The sequence below is a fragment of the Scomber japonicus genome, chromosome 7, assembly GCF_027409825.1.
Source record: "Scomber japonicus isolate fScoJap1 chromosome 7, fScoJap1.pri, whole genome shotgun sequence".
NCBI lineage: Eukaryota > Metazoa > Chordata > Actinopteri > Scombriformes > Scombridae > Scomber > Scomber japonicus.
The window spans coordinates 29,772,464-29,790,710 of record NC_070584.1 but is presented as its reverse complement, the minus strand read 5'-3'; the positions used below and the strand labels follow the sequence as shown (position 1 = coordinate 29,790,710).

At 38.9% G+C, this 18,247-nt stretch overlaps 1 protein-coding gene across 1 annotated transcript in view; it reads right to left on the bottom strand.

Annotated features, from left to right (window-relative positions):
* Positions 1–1,133: 1,133 nt before the first annotated feature.
* Positions 1,134–18,247, bottom strand: part of brinp3a.1 (bone morphogenetic protein/retinoic acid inducible neural-specific 3a, tandem duplicate 1) — a 51,912-nt gene continuing 34,798 nt past the window's right edge. The window contains exons 4-7 of the mRNA XM_053322282.1: positions 13,253–13,358; positions 12,575–12,811; positions 7,310–7,532; positions 1,134–2,250 (exon numbers count right to left, since the gene is read on the bottom strand). Coding sequence (XP_053178257.1) covers positions 1,134–2,250; positions 7,310–7,532; positions 12,575–12,811; positions 13,253–13,358 — 1,683 coding nt within the window. The remainder of the gene's footprint in view (positions 2,251–7,309; positions 7,533–12,574; positions 12,812–13,252; positions 13,359–18,247) is intronic.

The window sequence follows — 18,247 nt, the reverse complement described above, 5'->3', positions numbered from 1 at the left end:
TCCTGATAAATTTTAAGCCAGCTTTGAAGAACTGAGAAATCCAGCCTTGTGTCAAGTAATCAACAGTCAAATCAAGGTAACTCGCTTATCCACTTAGGAACGAGGCCAAGAACTTCTTCACAGCAGAGATCTGACACGGCACAGCAGGGGAAGCGTGTGCCAGGTGTTGCTGTTCCTGCCGCTATACGTCAAAAAAGGTCTGTTTAAAACCCGTCGGCGGTATCACACATACGACATGAACACTATCTATAGACCACACATAAAAATGTTTTTTATTTAGTGTATTAACAAATTGTATTATACATTTTATAGACAGTGTTTTTGTAACTTTTTGTTTCACAAATAACAGTATTATAAAAATAAAAGCACATGTAACATATATTGTGATGGTGGTGTCATTTTTTTTATCCTCGGCAAATCTGGAGTAATACATCATCTGTTTATTCATTTGTTTTATTCTTTTCATACAAAAAAATGTGTAATAGAGTTACAAACCAAAAAGAAAAAGAAAAAAGAGGAGTGATTTTATTGTTGCATGGAAAGCATAAAACAACGAGGTGCCCATCATGTCCTACTGTAGGTTAAAAGGGAAAGTGATGATATTAAAACAATTCTTTTTATTTATTTTACCCCCGAAAAAAAAAATGTAATGAGAAAAATCACAAATGAAATAAACAACAACAAAAAGAAAAATCACGCTGGTGTTGAAATGTTTATATATTTGTGAGATGATTACATTGCTTGGGTAATACTTCATCAGCAAAAGCTTTCATTTACGTATGTGAGTGATTCAAATTTGTGCAATCTACAAACGTTAGCACATCGGCAACATATCAGTGATGGCAGAGTTTGAAATCTATAATCGTCGACTGTCAAAGTTATTATATTCTTCTGGAGAGAGAAAAAAAAAGAAGCTATGAGGCAAGTTTGGTGAAATCCTCCTTAATTCTACTATGTTGTACAAATTCATACGAAAGCTGACATGAGAATCTCAAATGCACTCTTGAGATTCACGATGACAATGAAAATGCCCCCCAAATGTCCCTTGCATGGCTCCAGAATTGCTCTTAACCATCATCAGGCATGTGTGATAACTGCTCTGCCATCTGTTCACCTGGCCTCCTGCCCACTTATTAGCTACATAATTTGGTTGTTTCATATTCCATCGAGTTGGGCTGCTTGGCACTGAAAGTCTGCAACGCTGCCTGGATCCTGGCAACGTCTGTAGTGGAGAGTTTGAGCCGGTGCCGCAGCAGACAGGAGAAGAGGTCCAGAGGCTGAGCTCCAGGTGGGGAGAGCCTGTTGACCCGATCCCGGATCTCGAGCAGCTGCAGCAAGGCCGAGTCCTGCGATCCCTGAGTGTACGGGTAATCGAGCTGTAAAATCAAGTCTTGGATCGCTTCTGGGTCAAAGTGCATACTATAGCCATACACCTGGATGCTGTTGATCTTCATGTAGCCGAGATTTCGACCCGGTTCCATGTACTCCAAAGGTTCGTAATATACTGTTCCATTTCCATTACTGGCGGGGCCTCTGATCCGGCTCCGGAGGTAAAAGTGGACTGTCTCAAAAAATGTTTTCCACTTATTGCCCAAAGTCAATGTCCAGTTGTAACAGTCATAGGGGAGGTCTAATTTAGTCCTCTCCCAGTCTGGGTAGTTGTTCTGGTCAATGGGCATGATCCAACTCTCAGAGTGACTACCCCCAAATGGATTGATATATACAGACAGCATGGGATCCAGAGTGCTGTTCTTGGTAAGGCAGATCTGAAGAGACATCCCCAGGAGCATGTGGACATGGTTTGACTTGTATTTATTACTTTTCAGCGTCAGCAGCATCCTCTTCCTCCATGACGGGTCGAACCAGTTATTCAGCCTGACATCATTGCTGACAAAGATCCCGTGGATGCTGATGCGGTTGTCACGTTTCTGCAAAAGGTAGCGTAACTCCAGGTCCTGCAGGTCCGTCTCGAAGCCGATGTAGTGGTCAGTGGAGTCGGGTACTTCGTTGCGGCACAAGCCCTGGCTCAGCATGTAACCTGGGTTGCAGGTGGCGCAGCGGGAGCGGTTCTCATAAGAGCAGGAGGCGCAGGAAGTGCCCTCGCCCACTGTGCAGGGGATCACACCCTGGCAGGGGGGATGCTCGTAGGGGCAGGAGCAACTCCGAGTCTCCTCAAGATATGAGCCAATGTGGTTGTTCTCACTGCAGTACATGATGGAGAGGATGTAGTTCATCCAGTAAGTGAAGGGTCTGAAACAGAGACAGAGACAGGCCAATATGTTAGATTCACTGTACATATAAATACATCTATGAAATATTTTCTCCATGGAAACATATTTGATGAAAGGGAATTCTGCACACTTAGATCTATGCCGTATTCACTTTATTTCTGAGCTTTCCTTTTCAGAGCATGCATGAGTCAATAATGAACGAGGCAGGTAAAAATAATCATTGGCAATATTCAATACACCTCTGCACATCCTGGTGGTAAGAAACTCCACATGTGGGTAACTGTAATTTTTAAGTGAGGCATACAAATGGATGTCACACACAAAAAAGGGTGGATTTAAATATAGAAGAAAAAAAAACATACAACCAGGAAGCACAGTATAATATACCTTTATGCTCCTGAGGAAACATATAAAGATGGATTAAAAACATTTATTATCAAACTATATCTTGAGTATTGTGACAAAGGTTTAATGCAGCTGAAAACTTAAAAGATAAACCTCTCATTTTATATTTTTCTCATTGTTAGCAAGTCCTATGAAACACCCTAACCCCTAACCCCTAACCCTACCCCTACCCCTAACCCCAAAACCCTACCCCTACCCCTAACCCCTAACCCTAGCCCAAAAACAACAATGTGTTAGATTGTCCTTAAATCCTTTCTAACTTGTTCAGTGGCACTCAAACTGAGCTGATAAATTATTGCTGACAGTGTAAATCCTTAAAAACAGGTCACAAATGTTTCATTTCATATTTAACAAAGGCTCATTATTTTTTAATAACACCTGGGCACTGTGGTTTCTTTAATAAATGCCACTTAAACAGCAATAAACAGTGTACGGAAGTATTTTTAGCAAAATGCAGCTCTTTAAGACAGGTGAAACTATCAATTCATGTTTTTAGTCTTTTCATGGCATTTATTTACAATTATTCCCTTATAAATTGAATAAGAGCAAATATATGGGACTAAATAAGCATTAATCAAAGTTAAAATTGAGGGTGGGCGGGGGAGGGGGGGGGGGAAATCCATCAATTATAAATAAGTTAAATACAAAAACAGCCCCAAAAACAGTGCTGTATTAATATTATTGTAAAGTATTGTTTATATTCAAAATTCAGTGCTGAAAATACCAACAAGAAAAGGACAGACATATTTGAAATTCATCAATGTACCAACACCCTAACACTTCAGTAAGAAACCGATAATAAATATATATTTAATGTCTAAGCGCATTGTTTTACATGGCATAGGCTATGTGATATCAAGACTCCATTTATCATTCAGCCCAGAGTTATGATTCAGATCTACTGACAAGGACGATAAAAGTAACAACAGAAAAATGTATTATTTATCCAAAGGCACAAAGTCTAATAGTAAATCAAAATTCTTCAGACTGTTATGTGGAAAGGGAACAGATGGACCGCATGACAAGAATATAATGTCTTAGATCAGTTTTTCACTCTCTTTGTTTCACATCTGTCACATTCCTGGGTCCACTTTTGTTCTGTAGCAGTTTTGTTATTGTGGTCATGCTCAGCAGCTAAATTAATTGAAGGGAAACAATGGTTGCATGTATAAATAATCTACCTTAAAAAACACTTTTCGAAGGGAGGGAAAAAATGTACTCATGCAGCTGCCAACTAAATAATAGCTAGGCTGCATAGTGTTTCCTGGGCAATGGGGAGTTCACAGCAAAACCTTAACGTTAAAGATAAATATTAGATCAAAGACAATAATGAAATGATAAAAAAAGAGTCAGCCAACTTTCTTTAAAAACTCTGCAAACCAGGTTCATATGAGGAATATTTCAGCATTTCAAAACTAGTGACTATCTCAGAGACATAATTATCATAATTCAGGAATCCCAAAGCAACTATAATAATATTATGCTACACTATGTAAGATGATCTAGTAATTATGCACCATATGGGGAAGAAACCTGTTGTTGCACATTTTAATCTGGCTTTTTTTATATGCCTATGTTGTCAGACTCAACAATGCTGAGGAAATAAAGAGGAGTCAGGTTTTGCTGTGTTCATTAAGCAAATATGAAAATGCTGGAAATGTGGTGAATTCTACCATAATTAAGAAACTACTATGGAAGAAAACATACAGTACAGGGCTAATTGTACTTATGTGAAGAAAAAAGACCTGCTAAGTCTAAGATCATGACATATTGAGTTTTCTGTTCCTTGTTTGTGACATACATTATGGTATGTTTATTGCAGTGTACAGTATCACTCCCTATGTGCACATCATACTGTAATCATCATAAGAATGGAAAAGGTAATTTATTAGGGCTGGGCCAAAAAAAATCGATTTTTATATTAATATTTCTGGGGATTTTTATTTATTTAATTTTTTTTTTCTAAAGACCAGCTAAATGTAGCAGTTTAGTTTATTGTAAGATGTTGGTGGATGAGAGTGTGAAGGAAAGGAAGACGGAAGGAAGGATGGAAGGAAGGAAGAAGGAAGGAAGAAGGAAGGAGGGAAAGAAGGAAGGAAGGAAGAAAGGAAGGAAGGAAGGGAAGGAGGAAGACAAAACTAACTGATGTGATGTGTGTATTGTTTTTAGTAAATATGACTTATGATGTATTATCAAGTGTTTGGTTCAACCTGTTCTTGTTTAAGGAAAGAAAATCACAATAATTGAAATCTAAAATCGCAATACTTGTTTAATCAGAATCGCAATTTAAATCGAATTGTGACCCAAAAATCGTTAGAGAATCAAATCGGCCCAGCCCTATAATTTATTATATAGAAAACTTGAGTCGCAGTGTTTGTCAAATCAGCCTCAACAGGAACACTTTAAATGTGCCACTCTAAAACAATGTCCCACCATCACAATGTTGTGGAGCTGAATACAGCATGCAGGGAAATTAAAATGTGCATAAGACATTGTTCTCAAATCATTACATTTTATATCTGGTTACATTTTGTCAAGAGACAGTCAATAATATGTGTTAAAAGTCTTAACAGTTCCCAGCTTCTCAGAAACCCATCAGTTCAGATTCAGTTGTGCATATCTCACCTCCATAGTGGCGGCTGTGCACAGCAGGAGAGAGGAAGCTGTCCCGCCACACTAAAGCGCACTGTGTCAGCAGGACATATAAACTGTTGTGGAGGAGCAGTGTGCAGTACGGGCCAAAGACAAGCCGGGTGTTCACACTGCAATCTGTTCTCTGTCTGTCAGCTCATTTCATTTCACACAGATCAATGCAGCAAACCAACTTTCTTCTACTGCGGTGGATTAAATTTTCACTAGTGAACAAAACTTTTTTACCCCCCCGCAGAAGATGCACTACATTCCTCAGTTAAAAGTGATGTTTATTTACTTTGTGAACCACAAAAAAACCATCTCAGCTATTCTGACACGTCTTTTATTCTTCTCGACAGTGGGGCTCAAAGCTGAGAAAACATACCTTTATGTTTATCTCTAAAGATTGAGGAAGTTAGAGTGGAATCTTCAGAATGGATTTATGGTGTGAAGTTGAAACGAAAAAACAAAAAACAAAAGTATACAATATTTTCTGTTAGCTTTTTCTTCATCTGACAAAGACCATGATGCATCAGTACATGAGTAATGGCAGCAAAGATGCATTAATATTCTCTTTTATAAAAAGGAGAAAACTAATCCGTCGTGAAGTAGGTCATTACACACAAGGCAATATCGAAAGACTGACGATTAGAGGAAATCATTGTACTTTTTTTTGTGTGTGTAGAACAAGACAATTACAGAATATCCTCCAAAGAATTACAACAGGATCCACCAGCTTTCACTAATATCTCTATAGGCAGATTTTTAAATGCAACATATAAAAAAACTATATCCCATAATTAATAGATTTTAATATAGAGGATAATTAAATGTTTCAATAGAGAGAGGTAGTGGATGTTATATTTTGACTGCTTGGTTTTGAACTGAGGAAAAAGACTCTTCTTTAGATGTTTTAAGAGCATCGGATTATATCACAGCAGGGTCCAAACTAAGTATTACTTTCATTAATCCCACTATATCTCATTACTGCATTTACTACTCTCCCACAATTTGTCACAGATACTGTCCAGTTGTATTTGTATTTGGACTTTTATCTCCACCAGCCAGACAAAATTTCATTTAAACTGCCATTTTTTACAGTTTATCTGTCATATTTCGTGAGCTCGGACACAAAAAAGTGTGCACCACCTCCACCTCCACCTCCACCGATCATTGACTTTTGAGCTAAAATGCTAAAACTTAAGTACTTGGTTAAAAAAGTGATAAAGATTATGAGAAAATAACTTTGTAGAAGCTCTACTTTGAGGTTAAGAGTTTGAACGGCTCTGTAGGTGATTGGTAAAATGTTGATAAACGTTTTTTAAAAAAAGTAAAAGTGAAGTGAAGTGAAGGTGGTGAAGGTGGGCAGTGGGCGGCTGTAGCTAAAAGCCAACAGAGGATGAATAGCTGCTTTCTCACCTGAAATAGCATCTAAAATAAACCCAGCTGCATCAGCCGCACTCTCATAATCAGATTTATTTTCTTCTCATAAGCTTCGAGTCTACAGACTGTATGACTAAAGTTTTGAGAGGAACACAAAAATAGAAATAGAACAATCTACCGAGGATACATAGAAAAAAACTTCTTTTTGTCTATGATTTCTTCACAGGCACAGGCATCACAGCGTATTCCTTTAAAACACTGCAAACTTTAATTTCACAGGAGGATAGCTTTGATATGTGTAAAGGAGACCTGGGCTGGGACTGCAGCCAAGCCATCAGGTGTGACACTATAGCTCACTTTAGTGGGACCTCAGTTGAATATCAAAGCGCTAATATATTGTGTGTATTATTAGCATAATGCCTAGTTCAGGGGATAACAAAGCGCTGCGCACAGAGTGAGCTGAAGAAAATAAATGAGCACTGCCGTTCACAGCTTGGTTGAAAGGACTCTGGATTTGGCTGCAGGCTTTTGGAATTTCTTGCTTATTTTCACACATGCACGACCACACACACGGGCACGTACACACACACACACACACACGCACGCTTCCATATCCATGTCAACAGAAAGGTCAGCAGGAATACTTATCAGCTTCTCACCTCTCTCTCAGCATAATAATTTTAGGTTGAGTTCGACATCTCTTGCTGAGGGTGAAGAGCTTGCTGACGATGCGTCGTGCTTTGCTCACGAGCTGCTGGGTGCTGAGCTCCAGCTGTTTGTAGCGCTGGTGAATGGCCGGCTCCATCTTCCAGAAGTACTGGATGGCAGACGTGTTCAGGGCGTAGAACGTGGGAAGCCTTCGGACAAAGTTCTGAAACTCGTCTAAAAGGGCGTAGAGATGAGAGATGAGAGATGAGAGTTAGCAGTCTTTTCTTTTCAGACACACAGGCTAAACGACCTCTCTCACCTTCTTCTAACGATATTTGGCTAATTCAGTCTGACCAAATCTAGAGAATCACTTTGCAGAATTCACATGGGCTGAACAGCTACGAGGCAAACTGCTAGTAATATTGTTTGACACATATGCAAATGGGGAAAAGGCAGCGCTAAATGCAGGGTTAAGGTACAGTCTATTCTTCCTGTTATTAATGAACAGCCAACAGCTTTTCCAGGGCTTATGCTGCAGGACTGCTTGTGGTAAAATATAATGGAGAAAGAGCAAAGAGGGTAATATCTGTCAGACCTTCAGGGCTGCTATCACCTGAATGCACAATGTACTGTAAACAGATTACATTTCCAAGGCATTAAATAACAATATCATTATCATCTTCATGATTATGATTCCTTGTACGGGAAAATCAATACAAGAGCAACACTGATGAGAAAATGGCCGCACTGTTTGTAATTAGTTAACGTTATCTTGATCATACAGCATCTGATTAGAAAACCAATTAAATGTCAATGGTTTCCCTGGTGATTATGCAAGGTATATTACATATTCCTGTGAAATTAATAAGGTGATTAAACAGCTCCTAATAAGGTATATTAAAAGGTTTCGGAGGTGCTTTCCACGGCCTACATTCTTAAATTAGAGACATCATCCCCCCCGCTGTGAAGAAAAATCACACAGCACAGCTTCCGTATTTGTTCATTTAATTCATATGTGACTACAGAGGCTGGATAATCTAAAACACATTAGGTTTTGGTCTTTTCATGGGATTTGTTGACATGGGTATAGATTTATTTTATTGTTGTTGCTTGGTTGTTGCTGGTTATATATTTTTATGGCTTGGTTTCTTTGATTGCTTTTTATTCGATTCACAGAGTGTCCTTGGTTGTCATGAGAGGTGCTTTAAATACAATGTATTATTATTATTACGTATAGTATAAATCACTACATTTGTCCTTTTAGAAATTGCATTCAAATAGCGGTTCATGAGCGATTGTCCCAGTGGTCTAAGCACTATGCTTGGCTGGATTTTAATCCAGTCAGGGGCCGTCGTGGCATGCCGTTCTCTCCTAGCTCTAGTGAATACCAGCTCCTAGTAAAATAAAAAACAGTCCAAATTTTTAATTGCCTCATCAGCGCTGTATTTATTTTGTTTAATAGGCAAGCTCATGCTCTCGTCCATCACTTTCAGGTTGTGTTTAAAGGTAGTAGTAGTAATTTGTTTATGGGATTTATTGAATGTTACAAGAGTTACCTTATAGCTCATCTTAGCAAATAATACCAGCACCATGACATTAACAGTACAAAGTAAAAAAACACACACAAAGGGCACATACAAAATACAAAGCTACACACAATAGCACAGCACTTACAATGCAGAGGCAGTGGTTAAAGAGCTGAGAAGCTTTTAGCCAACATTTTAATTGGTTTTAAATGTACTGATGGAAGTGCAGCTCCTCATGTCATCAGGGAGGGCAGTCCATAATTATAAACATACTGTGTATTTCCCATGTCAATTGTTTTATGCTATAAAGATGTCAAAATGGTCCATATGTGAAGCTGTTAAAAAAAAAGGCAGCTCAAAATGTTTAACAGGGATCACAAGGCAAGAACATGCTTTAATCTTTTAACTTCATTACCACCCACCACCACCACCACCATCATCATCAGCTGTAGACAGTTAATTGTTAGGTGATGAAGAACAAGCTTTTATTTGTTTTGTGATTACATGTATGTAGGTATTACTATTATTATTATTGTTGTTATTACTAGGATTGCCCATCTCCTCTATGCATGAAACTCAATAGCCAAATGATAATTATTATAATGAATATTAACTAATGTACGTTGATATTTATGCCAAGCCTCTCTGGTGAAAGATATTCTCCATCTATATTAAATGAGGGTGCATACATCTAATTAAAAGATATCAGTGAATTACATACTTTAGATGAATCAGTAAGCTCACAGTATTAATCAGCTGGGGAAAGCAAAAAAACTGCAAATTACTGCTAAACTAGACCATTATTTTATCTCCAAGACAATGATACCTCATCCCTGAAAACTCACTCTCTACTCACCCATTATAATCTTGTCAGGCACTGAATTGAGGACGGTAACAGCGTTTCTCTTTTTGTATGATTTTAAAAATAGAAGACACTGTCAGATTTGGAGGAGCACAAATGCAGACACTGTGGGCATTATTAAAAATAACCGGGGTTGGAGGGTAATGATGTGTATCAAGAGGCGCATTTTGGCCAATTCTTATATTGCTAAATTATGAGGTTACAAATAAGACATTGTGTGTATTGGTACCTGGGTTAATTTAATATTCTAAATTAATTGACTTCTACATCAAAGTTATAAACCATTTTGAAAACAGTCTACATTATGTCAATAGACGACCATATGACTAAAACTTAAGTTCTGCAGATGACTGTATCAGGCATTGGAGTAACTTTCTGGATCCATTTACAAGGTCTGGGTGATAAAAAAAAACAATGATATGGATAGATCTATTTCCTGCCACTAGCCAAAGCGGACGAGTCTATGCTAGCAGCAGTAGATGCTAAAGTAAAGTTAGAAAATAAAAGCTGCTCTAACTCACAGACACTCTTTCTCATTTATTTAGTAGAGATATCCTGCCTGCAACGGTTGAACAGACATCACAAGATATTGTTTTAATGAGGCTGCTTTGACTGCAAATGCACAAACTTAACTGCTAAGTTAGGCTAAGCTCAAAGCTAGCAAACGGAGTAGCAACAGAAAGCTAACTGCTAACACCAGAAAGAAAACAACTACTGTAATAAAACACTTGACTAATGTAAAACCAGAACAGATGTATTATTATATATGTATTATTAAATGAATTTAATCTTTTACATCAGTTGAGTGTAAGGTAAGGTGTGACCTACTTTTTATTGTCTCAGATTTTAGTTTTATTTCCGTTATTTTAATATGTTACAAGCTAACGTATTTTTTTTGTTGTATCAAGTGAAGCATGTTTACAAAGTTAAATGTTTACATTGAGATGTTATTCAGTGTATTCTTTTTAATCACAAGATATACACTAGCCTACTGTAAACCAAGCCATGTTTGCACAGTTAAATGTTTACATAATGTTATTCTGTTTTTTAAAATTAATAAACTAAATTATTAACTTTAACTACTGAATGCTTCAGCAATTATCAGGATTCTCCTCAATATTTCCATTTTGCCCAGCTCTAACATTTCCAGTATAATAACAACACAGACCTGGCTAATGTAAAGTTGTATAAATTAAAGCATAATCAGATTGAGAAAAGCTGGGTAGCAAATTGGGCCAACAATCAGCTGACTATGGAAACCTTGTTTAACAGTGAAAGTCATGAATATCAATATCTCTACTACTGATGCACATGTATTCCTATTAGATCAAATACACAAGTGTATTCCAGAGAGTTCAAGGCAACATACTTATTTATGTTATTTTAATACAGTACTGCAACTTTGGTTCTCAGGAAACCTTGCCGCTTCACTTATTTCCAGCTGTGTGCTAATAAAGTTGCCCTTAGTATAGAAACATATACCGATTATGACACACTGAGCCAGCGAGGTTCACAAAGAACAGTTTAAGCCTGGGTTGGAAGTGACTGAGACAGACTGTGGGTGCAGCTCACAGTAACAGCTTTAATAATGACAACAGGACACAGAAACAGAAGTTGGTTGAGAGATTAAAACAAGATGATATATACAGCACTGTGAAGGAGTATCATTTGTGCTAATGGTCAACATGTGTGCCAGACTGTGGACCAAAAAGCTTATTTGAAAGCTTTTGCCGGTGCACACTGTCAATGAATACTGCTCGAATGATTGTTAGTGGATGACGGATATCTCTGTTTTCTGCAGCTGGAATAAATAAAGTTAACTAATAAAATGGCTACAATTGAAACACACACACATACACACACACACACACACACACACACACACACAGGTTACATCATAGAGTACTTACAGATTACAGCAACTGTGGTGTGCTTTTGGAGTATGACAGCTCCTCTTACAGTACAGCAGAGCCCCAATTTGACTGAATCATTGTTGACCCAGGCACATTACTGTCAATGCTACTCTTTCATTTGCAGGACATTGAGATAGCTGCTCTACGCAATTTCTACACATAGACAGAGTCAGGTAGGTAATCATCAAATGCAGAGGGTTAGATGATTTGACATGGTGGTGTATCTATTCAAAGAGGACACATTTGTCAACTGTTGGAGATTTTGCTTTTTTTTTTTTTTTTACTAAGTCAGCTATCCCTTTAATATCTCTGGCTGTATTAGACCACTAAGGGAAATGCTGCCAATCAATAAGCAGGACAGCTGTATGGCAGTATTGGATTTACAGGATTTTTGCATTAAGGTGATGAGATACTTTCATTCAGCAGACATTAAATTCATCAGATTATTGAAAACATTTTCTATCAATAAATAGTTTCTAAAGTGAATTAGCGGGGATCTTACAATATTACAATATATAATGTTATCGCAGTATAAAAATGACATATAATGAGATTTACTTATTTTTTTATTACCACAAAGTAACAGAGTCAAGAGAAATAAAATGCATAAAAGTGCTTCTATTTGACAGATTACATTTTGTTTTCAGACTTTTATGGAAGAATTTATAGGCTGTGTCCAAACCAAACACACAAAGACTTTGGGAAAATGAATCACATTTTTTTGTAATTTCAGTTAATAGGGATGAGATGCCCTTCTGTGTTGTTTTCGAACAATTTTGCAAGATGCTGCTTTAAAATTACCCCTCTGTGTACTGATGTATTCCCATTACATGGATTGGATGTAATTGTCTCTTGTTTTCCTTGCCTTTCTGTCTTTGTTTTCTCTGGCCATCGGCTCCTCTAACAATAGGGTGTAATTTGCTGTCAGTGGGAGGGTCGCATCCATTGAATGAGTGTTAAAAGGAAAACACTGACCTGACTCCTCAAAGTCTTGGTTGGCCATATTCCAGGAATCTCGGATTTGCAGCAAACTGGCTTCCATAGCCCTCAGATCCACCTCGGGGCAATTACACTGTGGGTAGTCCACGGCACACTGGCACCAGCAGTCATTGTCCCTGCATGCGAACTGGCCCTCCTCATTACATCCTATATAGCTGAGAGCTGCCTGCACAAACCTGGCCCTCAGATACTCTGGCAGAATGGCCTGGAGGCCTGGGGCAAGGACGAAAATGGGACAAAAACATGGCAATGTCACACAGATGAATGACAAAGGAACTGTAAGTACTTTAGGTATTGCTGAAAATGTGTTTAGAATATTGTTGGATGCTAGATCTGTAAATCATTGAAAGCCCTGCACTCATTTTCTCTAGTTTTCTGCCACACTTGACATATGCTTGGCGTCACATGCAATATGCCGAGATTCACTTAAAGTTTTATTTTTACTGCACAGTTCTGCTGCTTTTGTTCCGAATCTTTACTGTCTGGGATTCACTTCACAACTATGCAAGCGCGCATGGCAGAAAAAAAAAAAGAAAGATTGATTGAAGCTAAATTCGTTCTGACACTCTCGTGCTGCAGTTATAAGCTTGCCAGAGAACAGACACTGTGACAATTCCATCAGAAATTGGGGGAGTTCAATTATGGATGGCCAACCTTGCAAATGAATCTTGTTTTCAGGGCTCTGAACCAAAACGGAGCTGACAGAGTCGAGGTTGTCATAGTTACTGCATCCAAGAGGTCCTGTCCTTGTTTCGGTCACCTAAAGTGAGAAAAACACAGGCACATAACAATAATACTGAGAAGGAAACCCACTAATGACATTAAATATAGCTTACTCACACAGAGAGAGAGAGGGAGAGAGAGAGAGAGAGAGAGAGAGAGTGAGATAAAGAGAAAAGACCGGAGGAGAAGACTAAATAAGATACAGAATAAGATTAACAACACATCTTTCCACATCTCACTCTCTCTACACAAAACATATTACACATTAGTTAGACTTCTTCATTGTGCAAATCATATTTAGGATAATGATTTTGTGAGCTAGTGGGCTGGAAATTGAGTTGTGATAAGGATCCCTGGAGTAAAGCGTAATGAGGAAGCTACAGTGTCATCTGTCAAATTCATCTCCACATTGTGTTTACCCATTACGATGTCCACTGACACCAGTAACATGCTAAAAATCCAGTTGTGTAAATATGTCCAATTCAGTTACAGTACATATGAGGACTGATGTAATGGCTTGGTACACCAGTTTTAAATGATACAACATTGTTAAAAGAGTACACAGGTTAAATTTAATGTGATAAAAAGGATTGGTGACAAAATCATCTCCGTTAATTGTGGATTTCTTCTTCGAATGTGGTTTAACCTTCCTGTCGTCTTCCCAGGTCAAATTGACCCTGTCTGTTTTGACTGTTCCTTCTTTCCTCCCTTCCTCCCTTCTTTACTTCCTTCCTTCCTTCCTCCCTCCCTCCCTCCTTACTCCTTTCTTTCCTTCCTTCCTTCTCTCCTAAATTCCTTCCTCTTTCCGTCTGTCCTTCCTCCCTTCTTCCTCCCTTTCTTCCTCCTTTCCTTCCTCACTCCCTCCTTTCATTCCCTTCTTCCTTCCTTCCTTCCTTCCTTCTTTCCTTCCATCCTCCCTCCTTTCCTTCCTTCTTCTTCCTTTCCTTCCTTCTTCCTCCCTCCCTCCCTCCCTCCTTTCCTTCCTTCTTCCTCCCTTCCTTCCTTCTTCTTCCCTTCCTTCTTCCTCCCTTCCATCCTTCCTTCCTCCCTTCTCTCCTTCCTTCTTCCTTGACTCGAGGACAACACGAGGGTTAATAATCCTGAAACGAGCTTAATGTTAACCAGATGAAAGGAATTATGTTTTTCATGGAGGGAAAATTACTTTCTTTTTCAATGTGCACTCAACACCAGCCTAAGGTACGCATTAACTGTGCCACAGCCACTAAGCACCCTGCATACCATATGTACATCATTAGTATAATTTTTTAAAATAAAATAAGAAAAAAAACTGTATGAAAAACCCCAAAAGGAACATTATAAACAGACTACTTGATTACTATAGGGAAATTATTTAAGCAGCATCAAGTTTGTATAGAATGATTGCATGATTTCTAAGGTTTCCACTGAATAAATGTAAACACAGCAGAGGGTCATGGTTAGGACTTAATTTAATTTTCTTTTTGCCTTCACAGGTTGAACAAAATGAAAGAGTGAATTAAATAATAAATAAAGAACTTTAACTGAAAGAAGTATTTTAGTAATGGTCCCTTCATAGTTCTTCCATCTTATGTTTCCGAACGCAGACGTGAAAGAAGTAATGAGAGTGCAAAAAGACCATTGACGGAACCATCTTTAGGAGTCCGTTTCCACCCATCAGACCTTATTTGACACACAGCTATATTAAGCTTGACAGTTAACCTGCTACGGAGCATGCTAGCTCTGTGGTGTAAATTGCTTAACGAAATAAGTTTTTCCTTTATCCAGCTTGATAGACCCACCCTAAGGACATACTGTATAGGGGTGACTGGGAATGAGAGATGATTTCCTGAAACATGGTGCAGACTGCAGAACACAACATCAGAGATCTTTTATATTATTATGAGAAGAGTGAGTGAGGAAAATGATATCACCCGCAATAGTCTTGCGCCACAGAGGGAGCTCATGCGTGGGCACGAGCAACAGGATGTCGACAGCAGCTTAACCACTACCAGTATCACTAATGAGAAGGAATTTCTGACTCTTACAGATGAAACCTTTTAAACTTTCAATTTCTACTGGTGACATATCTACAGTAATTGTCAGAAGCTCATTTATTGATCTGTACTCCTACATTATTCACTACAACATGGTAATGATAGGGATTGTTATCTATTATTACCATTTTTGAAAAGCTTCTAGTACATTTCAGATGCATTATGGTTATAACTCGATAATAGAAAATTCAACTGAATGGTGGCTTTAGTGTTACTGGTTGCTCAAAGACAGCCAAGAACTGATAATCTCACACCATGAAGCTGTGTCAATGGTATATGATGTTGAACTTTGGCAATTTTGGTCCACCTGTGGCGAAGCTGAAAGCGTACTATAATGAGATTACATTGTGAGTAGGTGTGATTAGTTCAATTATGCCCAATCAAATAACCTCTTTTTGTTTCATTCTCTCTAAATAAGAGCAATTTGCACAATGACAGCCTGGCAATTTGATGATGGTGATGTAAGAGCAGGTTGCAACACAAAACTTTCTCCCCGGGGGGAAACAAATGCTCCTGTGTGGGTGGTGTAAAGTCTCCAAGAGAGAATAAACGGCGCCCCAAGAAAACTAAAAAGGGAGGGAGGGATATTGAAATACTGGATCTTGGGAGGAGATAAGACATTTGGTTAGCATGAGTTTCTCTAGTCCCCAGAGAACTCTTGTACAAATTTAGGAAATGGTTCAGCGACATGAGATGAGGTGCCAGACATGTTGGCAGAAGTTGTTGATTTGGCTCTGAGAGAAGGTCATCTACCAGCTAGTTTAGAGAGGATATGGCCACTTTATATATCAACACTTTTTTGTCAAACACAAATAGCAATTAACGCTTTTTTTTCTCATTCCAGTACTGTATATCTAAGTCTGACAGCAAAAAGTATTTAAAGGATTTGGAATGAGATAATATGTTTTCTGTTTTATGTGGGCATGTTTGAGGGAGGGAGAGAGGACAGTTGGTTTTACACACCTGTTTAACCCTCCTGTTGTCCTCGATTCAAGGAAGGAAGGGAGGAAGAAGGAAGGAAAGGAGGAAGGAAGGAAGGAAGGAAAGAAGGAAGGAAGGAAGGAAGGGAGGAAGAAGGAAGGGAGGAAAAAGGAAGGAAAGGAGGGAGGAAGGAAGGGAGGAAGAAAGAAGGAAAGGAGGGAGGAAGGGAGGAAGGAAGGAAGGAAGGGAGGAAAAGGAAGGAAAGAAGGAAGGTAGGAGGAAGGGAGGAAGAAGGAAGGAAAGGAGGGAGGAAGGAAGGGAGGAAGGAAGGGAGAAAGAAGGAAGGTAGGAGGGAGGGAGTAAAGAAGGAAGGAGGGAGGGAGAAAGGAAAAGAGGAAGGAAGGAAAGAAGGACAGAGGAAAGGAAGAAAATAGGATGGAGGGAGGAAATAAGGAAGGGAGGAAAGAGATTAGGAAGGAGGGAGGGAGGACAGACGGAAGTAAGGAAGGAAGGAAGGAAGGAAGGAAGGAAGGAAGGAAGGAAGGAAGGAAGGAAGGAAGAAAGAAAGAAGGAAGGAAGGAAAGAAGGAACAGTCTAAAACAGATTGGGTCAATTTGACCAGGAGGACGACACAAAGGTTAAACTAGTAATGTTAATTGACTCAGAACAGGTAAGTAACAGAAAAAGAAATAAATCCTCCAGCCTTTTTTCCAGCTCATATTTGTGAAGAAACTGTTTATTTATGGAAATATGTATGCATACAGGGGCTTATGATCATTTAAGAAGTGGATTTTGTGTGGAAGGATTTTCTGGATTGTCAAAAAAAAAGCTGTTGATTGTCTGAATAAACAGTCTGCGCAGTAAACATCACTGTGTCCTTGTGTCTCGGCTGAAGCTGTGTGAAATGACATTGCAATTTTCTTGGTAAATTCATGAACAAACATTTCTACTCTGAGGTTTTCTTCTCGTCTGTGACAGAAGACCCAATTTTCATAACCTTTAACACCGGTGTTGGGAGAGAAAGTGATAGCTAAAGGTAATATCAAAGCTGTTTTTGTCACAGATGTAAAATTTATGAAGCGTGTCCAATGCTAATGTAACATTTTAGAAAACAAGAACAGCAACCTGACAGCAAAGCTAACACTGTGGAAGAGTAGATATAGATATAGATAGATATATATAGTATCTGATGTTTACTTGTGTTTATAAGAGCAAGTAAAGTGAACCTGTCCTCTTCCTGTTCTTTTTATGACAGTATCGCTGTATGCAAAGTAAATTATGCTTTTGAATTTGTTCAGGCAGATAACTGATCCAAGGCTTCACTGGAAATGAACATGCTTATTTTTATTACGAGTTGGGTGATCTATTTACCCTCCTGTTGTCCTCGAGTCAAGGAAGGAAGGGAGGAAGAAGGAAGGAAAGGAGGGAGGAAGGAAGGGAGGGAAGGAAAGGAGGAAGGATGGAAGGGAGGAAGGAAGGAAAGGAAGAAGGAAGGAAAGGAGGAAGGAAGGAAGGAGAGAAGGAAGGATGGAAGGGAGGAAGGAAGGAAAGGAAGAAGGAAGGAAAGGAGGAAGGAAGGAAGGAGAGAAGGAAGGAAGAAAAGAAAGGAGGAAGGAAGGAAGGAAGGATTAAGGAAAGGAGGGAGGAAGCAAGGAAGGGAGGGAGGAAGGAAGGAAGGAAGGATGGACGGACAGAGGAAAGAAGGAAAGAAGGTAGGAGGGAGGGAGTAAAGAAGGAAGGAGGGAGGGAGAAAGGAAAAGAGGGAGGAAGGAAAGAAGGACAGAGGAAAGGAAGAAAATAGGATGGAGGGAGGAAATAAGGGAGGAAAGAGATTAGGAGGGAGGGAGGGAGGGAGGGAGGGAGGGAGGACAGATGGAAGGAAGGAAGGAAGGAAGGAATGAAGGAAAGAAGGAAAGAAGGAAGGAACAGTCAAAACAGACCTACTTCTTATCCTCTGATGTATTTACGCCAA